Genomic DNA, 12,513 nt, shown 5'->3' with positions numbered 1-12,513 from the left:
TGAAGTTTGGGATGGGGGGTGATGACTGTGCGGGTGTCGTTCTTTTTAAAGCTGTTAATGGCGGCTGTAAGTGTGATTGTTGTACACAACGAAACATTTGAGTAATCTCTCTCTCTCTCTTTCTCCCCTGTCTTTCAGATTCCGGAGCCGGACCTGATTTCAGGGGAGGGCAGTTTTAGGTGGAATACGGCGGGAGGGCTTGTGGATTACAGCTGTTCTTGCTGATAACTGGCAGCGCGCACAAACACACATAGATACATACAGTCCAGCCGGACTGGGAGACTTCAGTCTGGAGTTCGCAGTCACTCTTATTTTCCACTCTTCCCCCCTTCTACCCAGAGCTCACTGGCTGCCAATGAGACAACTTCACTGTCCTTTAGACTTGATTTGAGAGAGGCACACACACACACACACACGGAGATGGGGTTTGAGCTGGATCGTTTCAACGAGGAGGTTGACCCTGATCTAAAGTGTAACTTGTGCAACAAGGTGTTGGAGGACCCCTTGACCACACCGTGCGGTCATGTCTTCTGCGCGAGTTGTGTGCTGCCCTGGGTGGTGCAGAAAGGCGTGTGCCCTGTCCAGTGCCGGAGGATGTCCACCAAGGAGCTCAACCACGTCCTGGCTCTGCGAAACCTCATCTCCAAGCTGGACATCAAGTGCGACTACAGGTCCCGGGGCTGTGGGAAGGTGGTGAGCTTGCAGAAGCTGGCCGAGCATGTGGAGATGTGTGACTACAGCCCGGCGAGGTGCCGGCACGCAGGCTGCCAGGAGGTGCTCAACCTGAAGGACATGGACCACCACATGCGGGAGAGCTGCGAGTGCCGCCCGGTGGGCATCTGCGAGCAGGGCTGCGGGCTGGTGCTGCTGCACCGGGAGCTGAGCCCGGCCGCCGCCGCCGCCGGCCTCACTCACTGCTGCCTGGCGGCTCTCCGCTCCCGGGTGGGCTCGCTGCAGCGGAGGGCGGCCGGCCTGGCCCGGGAGCTCAAGAAGCAGGCGGTCCGCGCCGGGCACCGGGAGCAGGCGCTGCTCGCCCAGGTCTCGGCGCTGCAGAGCGAGGTGCAGCTCACCGCCCTGCGCTACCAGAAGAAGTTCAACCAGTACATGGTGCACATCAGCAGCATCAGCAGGAACATCGCCGCCTGCTGCAGGGTGAGACCTCCGGCCAGTCAGGGCAACTGGGCAAGGGCTGGGGGCAACTGAGGGGGATAGAGGGCAACTGGTCAAGGGCTGGGGGCAACTGAGGGGGATAGAGGGCAACTGGGCAAGGGCTGGGGGCAACTGAGGGGGATAGAGGGCAACTGGGCAAGGGCTGGGGGCAACTGAGGGGGATAGAGGGCAACTGGGCAAGGGCTGGGGGCAACTGAGGGGGATAGAGGGCAACTGGGCAAGGGCTGGGGGCAACTGAGGGGGATAGAGGGCAACTGGGCAAGGACAACTGAGGGGGATAGAGGGCAACTGGGCAAGGGCTGGGGGCAACTGAGGGGGATAGAGGGCAACTGGGCAAGGGCTGGGGGCAACTGAGGGGGATAGAGGGCAACTGGGCAAGGGCTGGGGGCAACTGAGGGGGATAGAGGGCAACTGGGCAAGGACAACTGAGGGGGATAGAGGGCAACTGGGCAAGGGCTGGGGGCAACTGAGGGGGATAGAAGGCAACTGGGCAAGGGCTGGGGGCAACTGAGGGGGATAGAGGGCAACTGGGCAAGGGCTGGGAGCAACTAAGGGGGATAGAGGGCAACTAGAAAAGGACGGGGCAACTGAGGGGGATAGAGGGCAACTGGGTAACTGAGGGGGATAGAGGGCAACTGGGCAAGGGCTGGGGGCAACTGAGGGGGATAGAGGGTAACTGAGGGATAGAGGGCAACTAGGCAAGGACAGGGGCAATTGGGCAAGGGCAGGGGCAACTGAGGGGGATAGAGGGCAACTGAGGGGGATAGAGGGCAACTGGGCAAGGGCTGGGGGCAACTGAGGAGGGCCAAATGAAGGGGATGTGGAGGAACTGAGGAGGGGCAATTTAGAGATTATGGGAGAAGCTGAGGGGACAACTGAGAGGGTATGGAGCAGTAACTGGGGGGCAACTGAGAGGGTACAGGGCAGTAACTGGGGGAAACTGAGAGGGTATGGAGCAGTAACTGAGGAGGAGGCAACTGAAGGGACATGGGGCAGAAACTGAGGAGGGGGTAACTGAAGGGACTTGGTGAGGAACTGAGGGGGCAGGGAGGAACTGAGGGGGCAGGAAGAAACTGAGGAAGGGCAACTTAGGGGACATGGGGAGAATCTGAGGAGGAGCATTGTGGAGAATGATGGACATGGGGTAGTATTTGAGGAGGGGGCACGGTGAAGAATAAGGAAGGGACATGGGGCACTAACTGAAGCAGAAACATGGTGAGCACTTGAAGGTGCATGGAGGCAGACAGGCCAATGGGAGGGGTAACTGAGGAGCCAATGTGGGGGCATTGGGGAGTAAGTTGGAGGGTGTTGGTGGGGGTAATGGGAGGGGATGAGAGAAAAGCAATGGGAAGGTGAAAAGGGAGCCGGAGAGGATCGGGAATAGACAGGAGGCCGAGATTGGCAGGATAAGGTTTGGAAGGAAGATAATGGGCGAGTGAGGGGACATGGGAGGGGAGGGCACAGTTGGAGAGAGCAGGGGCTAGGGGCAATGAGTGTGTGGAGGGGAAGGGGAAATTGGAAGGAGTAGGGGGAAATGGGAAGAGTAAGCATGGAGGGGGAAATGGGGAGAAATCAGAGTTGGAAAGGGGAGAAATTGAGGAAAGAAATGGGGTTGGGCAAAGAGTGGAGAGGAATGGGAGTGGGGAAATGGGGCATTTAAAAGGGAGGTAGGACTGGGGAGAGGAGAGGTAAGTAAGGGTGTGGGTGGAATGAGAGAGTTTATGTTGGTGAGTATAGACATGTAAGGGAGAGGAGGATTTGGAGAGGAGGCGAGAAGGGAGGGTGATGTGGAATTTGAAAGGAACAACTTGGAGGGAAAGGTAGACATGAAGGAAGTTTTGGAGGGAGCAGAGGTGTTTAGTCAGGAGAGGTTGAGGTTGGAGTGGGTAGCATGGGGGAAATGAGGATTCAAAGAGGTGCAGCCAGAGAGGGGAAGTGGTGAAAGGTAGGGTTAGAAGGACATGGGGAGTGAGCTGGAAATGGGGGGAGGGTAGGGAAGGATTGAAGGAACATGTGGAGTAAAGGGGAGAGATGTTACAGGGAGGGGAGTTGACAGGGCATAGACTGCTGAGTGGAGGGGCAGTTGATGATGGAGGATGAGGGGTTGAGGGGGGAAAGATGATGAATGGAAAGGGATGTGGGATATGCCAAATAATGTGGCAGGTAGCGGAGATGGTGAATATAGGAATGAGGATGGGAACAAGGAGATAAGATGATTGGGGAGTGAGGAGAGAGAAGGTGATGAGGAGAAAATTGTTCCATGATTGAGGAGGAGTTAAGTTGGCAGCTACTGTCTTTTGTGTTCTTGCAAATGTTTACAGAGTAACTACCTTTTGCATATCAATTTCACTACTGTCTCCAGCTAATATTTGCAACCAATAACCTGGTCAGTCATTTAGTCACCGATGTGTTGGTTAAAGCAATGCTTGTCAGATTCCACTGGGAATACAATGGGGGGAATCAAAATGATGGGAATGAATTAACTGTGGAAAGTCCAATAAGCAGGAAGGAGGGCGAGGGTGTGTAATTGCATGTATGTGTAATTCATTATTAAAACTAAAGTTGGTCTCAGATTTGACTAGTTTTGTCTTCAGCTGATGCTCAAAAGGAAGGGAAAACTAATGATTTAAAGCCTGTGAATTTTAGTTTGAACATGCATTTCTTTTTGAAATTGAAAGGAAAGCAATACTGGGGGTCCATTAGAAAACATAAATTGTGATCTTAAAAATATTGATTAACATTTAAAGTGCAAGAAATATCTGTCTCCGACTCTGTGTGTAATATTTCCACTAATTCCGATTAGAGCTGATTGGAATACATTGAGAATTTTCAAAGAAGATGCAAAGCCCAGTTGGTTGACGAGTTGAAAATATCCTGTAATCCCATCACCTGATCTTTGAAATTCCTCTTCACTCAGGCAGACCTTATTTGTGGTGTGTGAAGGAACGGGGTGCCCTCGTGTTTAACTCCACTTCTAAATACAGCTGCTTGCGGGAACCCTGCAGTGATTTAAGATTTAGAATCGGGGATTACAAGGCCACCCTTCAACTATCTATTGTGTTGTTGCCAAACCTTTCATTTAGTGCTGAGAGTTCTGCCCTGGGCTGCAGTTTGCAGTGTTTGAGCTATCGTTTGTTTGAGTTGTATTTACAGTTGTGTATTTTATAAAAGTACAAATTTGGTTGGGATGTTTTCTGATTCACTTACCCTTCAGGCTCAAAATTGCATAAAAAAGTATAGTGTTTCGCAGAAGGACAGGTGAAAACGAATGTGTGCTGAGGTGTAGAGTTTGGATTCCTTGTGCGTTTGTTATAAGGAGTCTTGCTGTAACTGTCCCCTCATCGTTCTGTCTTTGAGCTGGCTGTAAACAACCTGCTAACTTCTTCAGTCTTCGAGAGTGTCAATTCTGCTCACAGGCCGTTGGATGACAATTAACAGCGACTGACGATAAGGAAAAAGCTTGAAGGTGGCCATCAGCTCAGTTCGAGCAAAGTTAAAATAGGTATAAGGATAGCGAAGCAGCAGGGAAATTTGTGACGTGGGGTTGCCAGTGTTGGACTGGGGTGGACCAAGTTAAAAATCACACAACACCAGGTTATTGTTCAACAGGTTTACAGCGGAACCTCAATTATCCAGAGGACCTGGGTGGGGAGTATTTCGCTCGGTTAATCGAATTCCGCATAATCGAATGCCAGATAATATAGTTTAGCTGAGCATCTTGGTGATTTTGCCGGATAATTCAAAATTCAGATAATAGAGGTTCCTCTGTATTAGGAAGTACTAACTTTCAGAGCACTGCTACTTCATCAGATGGTTCTAGAGTATAAGATCATAAGACACTGAATTTATAGCCTATAATTTCTGTGGTTTTATGATCTTATACTCGACAACCACCTAATAAAGGAGCAGCGCTCAGAATATTAGTGCTTCCAAATAACCTTGTTGGACTATAACCTAGTGTTGTGGGAAATTTGTGAACTTCTGCTGGATTTGACTACAATATCTTCCCCATTGGAACCACTTGTCAAGCTGACAATGCTCCCCTGATCAGAGTTGGGTGGGAAAGCAGCACAAACTGTGTTCTTTCTTTCAGACGGTGTTCTCTTAACTACTGACGCTGTGTTCAGATTATTAGCTAAACGATATTTTTGAATGAGTTGCACTGGAAGTACAATGGCAGGGTTTAACAGGTGTTGAACTCTTATCACAACATTGAACTGTACTTTCCATTGAATTCATACCTGCCTTTGGCATTAAGTTGAGTAAAATGAGATAATGAAACTTGTAGGAGAAAGTGAGGACTGCAGATGCTGGAGATCAGAGCTGAAAATGTGTTGCTGGAAAAGCGCAGCAGGTCAGGCAGCATCCAGGGAACAGGAGAATCGACGTTTCGGGCATAAGCCCTTCTTCAGGATTCCTGAAGAAGGGCTTATGCCCGAAACGTCGATTCTCCTGTTCCCTGGATGCTGCCTGACCTGCTGCGCTTTTCCAGCAACACATTTTCAGCAGCTAATGAAACTTGTACCCAAACACTGAGTTCATTTGGCTTTAACACTTTCCTTGCAGCAATCAGACAGGGCCAGGTGGGTTTGGTTAATGCTCCAGATCCATTTCCACCTGTCTGCATCTTCCCTTCGCCACAATACTGTGTCCCGAAATCCAAAGGAAAAGAGGGTGTTGGATATCAGAAATCGCTCTTCTCCAAAGGCTGTGGGTGCTAGTTCTGGGTTAAGTGCTGTGGTTCCAAGTTTTCCAATTTTGCCTGATGTACCTATGCTGAACAGACCATCCTGTGTTCAGTGTACCACAGAGTTGAGACAAAAGCAAAGCATGTTTTTGGGAGGCCAACATTATTATAGGCTGCTGACTCTGGTTACAAAGAGCTGAAAGAAGCATTGACCTTTGTGGTGTGTCACCACTAAAATCATTGCAGTAACTATTTTAAATTAAGCTGCTATTCATGGATATAGGTGGTAAATGCTAATTTTGGAATGCTAGGAAACTCTTCAGTCTACAAGAAACAAACTGCATTTATGTAGCACCTTCTGTGACTTAAAGACATGGCAAAGGACTTTACAGCCAATTAAATCCCCAGGACCTGATCGAGTGTACCCCAGAACTCTATGGGATGCTAGGGAAGTGGTTGCCGGGCCCCTTGCTGAGATATTTGTATCATCGATAGTCACAGGTGAGGTGCCAGAAGACTGGAGGTAGGCAAATGTGGTGCCACTGCTTAAGAAGGGTGGTAAGGACAAGCCAGGGAACTATAGACCTGTGAGCCCGACATCAGTGGTGGGCAAGTTGTTGGAGGACATCCTGAGGGACAGAATGTACATGTATTTGGAAAGGCAAGGACTGATCAGGGATAATCAACATGGCTTTGTGCATGGGAAATCATGTCTCACAAAGTTGATTGAGTTTTTTGAAGAAGTAACAAAGAGGATTCATAAGGGCAGAGCTGTGGACATGATCGATATAAACTTCAGTAAGGCGTTCAACAAGATTCCCCATGGGAGACTGGTTAGTAAGGTTAGATCTCATGGAATGCAGGGAGAATTAGCCATTTGGATACAGAACTGGGTAAAAACAATGACTGCAGATGCTGGAAACCAGAGTCTAGATTAGAGTGGTGCTGGAAAAGCACAGCTGGTCAGGCAGCATCCGAGGAGCAGTAAAATCGACGTTTTGAGCAAAAGCCCTTCATCACGAATACAGGCAGAGAGCCTGAAGGGTGGAGAGATAAATGGGATACAGAACTGGCTCAAAGGTTGAAGACCGAGGGTGGTGGTGGAGGGTTGTTTTTTCAGACTGGAGGCCTGGCTCGAAGTTGTTCTCAAGTGTAGTCACTGTTGTACTTTAGGAACTTCAGCAGATGATTCATGCAGACAACAATTAAATAAATAATTAAGATGGGTTCAGTTTTAGTAAAGTTGGGCATAGACTGGCTCACAGGTGTAAACTTCTCCATCCTTAAAAATAGCTGTTTCATTTCTCCATTAAAGAATGTTACTACTGATAATGCTACATTCTGACGTTGCAAAGCAATACTGACAGTCTGGATTTTATGTTAAATTCTTAAGAGTGGGATTTGAACTTGCAAGATTCCGACTTAGAGGTGAGACACCTTTCCCTGAACCAAGGCTTGAGTGCAACCAAGGGTAATGAGCGCAAAACATTTTTGTCAGTTACTGGCAAATGTGGAGAAATGAGACAGGCAGCCTGATTTAACACTCCCAACTGTACTTTATGCTGTTGTGGTGCTTTAGTCCAGTCTGAGATATTTACAGTTTGCGTTTTTTCAATTCTTCTAATTTCCTGTTTTCCTTCCAAAAAGGAAAATGGCGAAACAAAATCGTTAACTATAGTCTTACATCGAGAAAATGACACACTTGGATTTAACATTATTGGCGGAAGACCCAATCCGGTAAGTTTTTGAAGGGATTTCAGTATTTCTTGTTTCTAACTTTGATCTCTTCATCCATCGTTTATTATTTTTGCACAATGTGAAGATTTCTGAGAAACTGTCTGGCACCGTGTACATTTCAGATGAATCATAAGGAATGTCTCAGATGTTTGCTGTAATGTTGTACAGTCGATATAACAGATGATGGCTGATCCTTTAGGAGTTTAACATGCCTGGAGTCTTAAATTGTAAATATCTAATGGCAGACCTATTATAGAGTCCTCCATATTTGCACTGACCTCACTTGCAGCTGGCTATATCTAGCAACTTGTGTAGAATTGATGTAACAGACATTTTGGTTTCAACAATTTATTTGTACTGTTTATTGAAGTACTTTGTACTCCATCCAATACTGTATATTACTCCCTTTATTTAAAATTGGTCAATATTTATAATGTTCATTACATGTCAAAAGTCTCAATTATCAATTAGATTTTATTATAATTCAGTTTGGATGTTGCTGATGGTAGACTGCAGTTGGGAAAATGCACCACAGTTCAAGTCTTTCAAAGATTATCTGTTTGCAATGGACATGAAGAGAAAGTGTACAGTAGTGGAGTTTGTGCTGAGCATAACTCCAACCATGGAGATTTGTCCCCACCAGTTCCCAAAGACCACAGTTCTCCTGGGACTCCTTGATGCCATGCTCAGGCAAATTCTGCCTTAAGAGCAGTCATTCTCTCCTCACCTCTGGAATTCAAACCTTTTGCCCATGTTTTGACCAAGGCTGTAATGAAATCTGGAAATGAGGATTCCTGGTGGAAGCCAAACTGAATATCAGTGAGCTGATTATTGCAGCGTTGTGCTACATAACAGCGTTGTTGAGAGCCGCTTCTGTCATTTTGCTGATTGAATGTAGGTTGATAGGACAGTAGCTGACTCAATGGAATTTGTCCTGTTTTTTTATCAACAGGGACATAGCTGGGTGATTTTTCACATTGTCGGGTAGATGCCAGTTTATCCGCTTCAGTGGGGCATCTTGGCTCAGGGTGTAGCTAGTTCCAGAGAACACATAGAATCATAGAGATGTACAGCATGGAAACAGACCCTTCGGTTTAACCCGTCCATGCCGACCAGATATCCCAACCAAATGTTGTCCCATCTGCCAGCACCTGGCCCATATCGCTCCAAACCCTTCCTATTCATTTACCCATCCAAATGCCTCTTAAATGTTGCAATTGTACCATCCTCCACCACTTCCTCTGGCAGCTCATTCCATACACGTTCCACCCTCTGCATGAAAAAGTTGCCCTTTAGGTCTCTTTTATATCTTTCCCCTCTCACCCTAAACCTATGCCGTCTAGTTCTGGACTCCCTGACCCCAGGGAAAAGACTTTGCCTATTTACCCTATCCATGCCCCTCATGATTTTGTAAACCTCTATAAGGTCACCTCTCAGCCTCTGATGCTCCAGAGAAAACAGCCCCAGCCTGTTCAGCCTCTCCCTGTAGCTCAAATCCTCTAACTCTGGCAGCATCCTTGTAAATTTTTTCTGAACCCTTTCAAGTTTCACAACATTTTTCCGATAGGAAGGAGACCAGAATTGCACACAATATTCCAACAGTGGCCTAACCCATGTCCTGTACAGCCGCAATATGACCTCTTCAGTAATATTTCCGTAATGTTGTCGGGGCCAAACATTTACTGCATGCACTGTGTTCAGCCATTTTTTGATATCACATGCGATGAATCAGATTGGGTGAAGATGCAGAATGCTAATGCTTGAGGTCTCCTTGAGGAAGAGGTGTAGATGGATGATCCACTCAGTGTTTCTGGCTGAAGATGGTTGCAGTTACTTCTACTTTGTTCTTTGGGTTGAGCTCTTGGTGAAGTTTATGATAACTACTCCCAACTCCCACAGTCCCTTGACCATATGTCCTGACACCCTGTTTCCGATAAAGACTCTCTTCCATTCTCCCGGTTCTTCCATCTCTGTCGCATCTGTTCCAATGATGCCAACTTTGACCAGCGGGCCTCCGAAATGTTCACCTTCCTCAACCGAGGATTCGCCAGCACTGTGGTTGACAGGGTCCTCAGTTATGTCCGACCCATCTCCTGCATTTCAGCCTTCTTCCCTTTTCCCTCCTGCAATAGGAGTGGGGTCTCCCTTGTCCTCATCTCCCATCCCACCAGCATCCACATCCAGAGGATCATTAGCCACCATGTCCGCCTCCTCCAGCAGGATGCCACCATCAGCCTCCCTTGTCAGTTCTTTCCACTGGGACCATTCATAGAATCCCTACATTGCGACTATTTGTCAGTACCATAGAGACAATTACAATTGTACTACTTAAACCATAATTATAGCCTTGAATATTATGGGCAATTCAGGAAGCCAGTCTCACCTTGTGAAAACATCATCTCCTTCTGCTGTCTAGAATTTCCGCCATTGCAATGGACCTTTCTTTTCCCACTTTGGTGAACTGGATATATTTGTACACTTTCTGAAAAATAACAATTAAGGTGAGAGTCTTTCCGTGCCTCTTAGGTGCCTCTTGGACATCCTTTTTGTAAATTTTACACAAACTCTGCACGACTGGCATAATCCTTCCTCACTGTCCAACTGACAGGAATTGAGCTCACAAACTACTTTCTTTTCTGATCCCACTGCTTGTGGGAAAGAGCAAGGCACAACCTGTTACTTTTTTTGTAACTCCTGTCCAACTATCCACTTCATTCTTCCATTGACCATATGGTTGCAACTCTGGGAGCAGTGGACTGTAATCATTCCTCTCAACAGTTCATACCTGCTTCCTGTCATTTTTCACAATTACTGCTCAGATATGAGTTTCCAATCGAAAAAAAAATCATTTCTGAACTTCCAATTTTCATCTTTCAGGCATTCGTTCTCTTCTACCATGTGCCACGATCATGAGAAACAGCAACAGGGCATCCAATTTACGTAGCTTGCTCTGCCATTCATGCCTGATCTAGTTCTCATCTTAACTCTACCTTGCTGTGCTTCCACCTCCTCAAGAAAGTTAGTTGGTGATGGATCATGCTGGAGCCAGCATTTACCCCTTCTGTATTTATTTACCGCATTAGGCACTACAGGCATTGGCTCTTAACCCATCTACCGCATTTTTATTCTGAACCTTTTAATAGATCGGGCCGCGGGCGAATCCCCAATTAATGGCCACCATCTACATACAGCTAAACAATTCATTTACAGTTAATATCACCTGTCATCTTGGATAATCATAAAAGATTCCAGAGTAGTGCTTGAAGAAGAGAAAATGGAGTTTTATTAGCTTCCTAGCCACAATGATTTATGAGCTGGAGGGGGAGAAGAGTTACTTCAGTTTAACCTTACTTGGGACTTGGCAATTTCAAGAAGTTGGATTATGGGTTTGAGTTCACAGTTAGATTGCTTTGTCCTTCAGCAGTAAAGGACAGACGAGGAATCGAGTCCATCATCTCGGAGAGGCAGGGATAACCAAGGCCTGTTAACACTGGTTTCCAAATGATTTTTGCACATTAGAAGGCATTCACGATAAACAATAAAAAATGGTTGAGAAAGTCCATGTGGAATAGATATTGGGTGTGGGTTAAATTAATAATTTCAACTAATTCACCTAACACTGGTAGTAAAGGGAGAAAGGTTGGGGTTAGATGAATAAGATTACATGTCATGTAAGTACTGTTCATGTACCAGACGTTGCAATGGGCAAACTGTATCTTTCTCAAACCTGCCTTTTCAGATGGGTCATTAGATGTGACAGTAAGCCAAATATAATGTTGGATCAGGAATGATCTAATGGTCTAATGCAGAGAGTGAACACATATTTACTTCACCCTTAGACTTGTTTGTGTCTCTAGTGGGTGAAGCATTGGAGTGCTTCCTAATTCAAATGCTTTTTAACTTGCCCTTCAGTGACACAGTGAAATGCTTTAAGCTCTGAACACTATAATTATTATTTGGTCTCGCTGTAGAAATTATTTAGTTTTTAAATTGAGAAAATCAAATGCATCCTGGAAGGGAAACCACCAGCAGTAGGAAAGCGCAAGCTTTTCAAGTTAGTGTGTGTAGAATAAATAGACTGGAGGGAGATTTCTACGCAGTGCAGACTGTCAGGACATGTGAATGCATCTACATTCCTGCAATGCTGTGTTTGCTTCAGCTGCTTCATCCTGGGGTTCTCTCAGGAGGTAGGGAGGCATTTCTGAGATCCTGGTTTGAGACTACCTTGCCCAGCACCAAAGCCTCTTATGAGCACCCAACTGTTCCCCTGTCATTAAAGCAAAATGTCATGGGTGCTGGAAATCTGGAATAAAAACAACAAATGCTGGAAATAATCAACAGGTGAGGCGACGATGGTGAGAGGAGGAAAGCTGAGTTAACATTTCTGGGCTGTGGCCTTCAGATACCATAGATCTGAACATGTCAACCCTTTTTCTCTTGCTGGATCTGAAATGTGAACTCTGTTTCTCTCAGTGTAGTTGCTACCTTGACCAGTTCCCATTTTATGTTTATTTTTAAGTCCCCATTGTTTCAGTTACCTTCGGTAAAAATCATTATATGGATGTAGGTTTGCTTGCTAAGCCGGAAGGTTGGTTTTCAACGAACCTTCCAGCTCAGTGAGCAAACCTACATCCAGAACTTTAACCTGAGCTACAGATCTTCTAAAAAATATCATTATATTTATTCGCTGGTTGGGACTTTGATTATTGTTTTCTGTAGGAAAATGGTCCAAGTCTGGTAGTGTCATACACTGCCAGCTAAAAGTCTTGGTGCCAAACCTAATGAACTGCAGATAGAATGGTTTTGAAGGTGACTTGTTGCTTCAAAGTTTACTGGAAACGTTAAAGCTCCCTTTTTTGTATATAACTTGACACTTGTTCATTATCATCCAGGATTAATACCCAGTGAATATCACTGAG

At 46.2% G+C, this 12,513-nt stretch overlaps 1 protein-coding gene across 2 annotated transcripts in view; it reads left to right on the top strand.

Moving 5' to 3' along the window:
- The first annotated feature begins 296 nt into the window (after positions 1-296).
- Positions 297-12,513, top strand: part of LOC122559501 (PDZ domain-containing RING finger protein 4) — a 487,868-nt gene continuing 475,651 nt past the window's right edge. For both annotated transcript variants that reach the window (XM_043709045.2, XM_043709044.2), the window contains exons 1-2: positions 297-1,152; positions 7,505-7,594. In XM_043709045.2, the coding sequence (XP_043564980.2) occupies positions 421-1,152; positions 7,505-7,594 (822 nt within the window). In that variant the 5' untranslated portion in view covers positions 297-420. The remainder of the gene's footprint in view (positions 1,153-7,504; positions 7,595-12,513) is intronic.

Source organism: Chiloscyllium plagiosum, unplaced genomic scaffold, assembly GCF_037043375.1.
Source record: "Chiloscyllium plagiosum isolate Xiang-an unplaced genomic scaffold, Cpla_swu_hap1 HiC_scaffold_19, whole genome shotgun sequence".
NCBI lineage: Eukaryota > Metazoa > Chordata > Chondrichthyes > Orectolobiformes > Hemiscylliidae > Chiloscyllium > Chiloscyllium plagiosum.
Note: the sequence above shows the minus strand (reverse complement) of the source record. Positions and strands in the feature narration are given on the sequence as shown.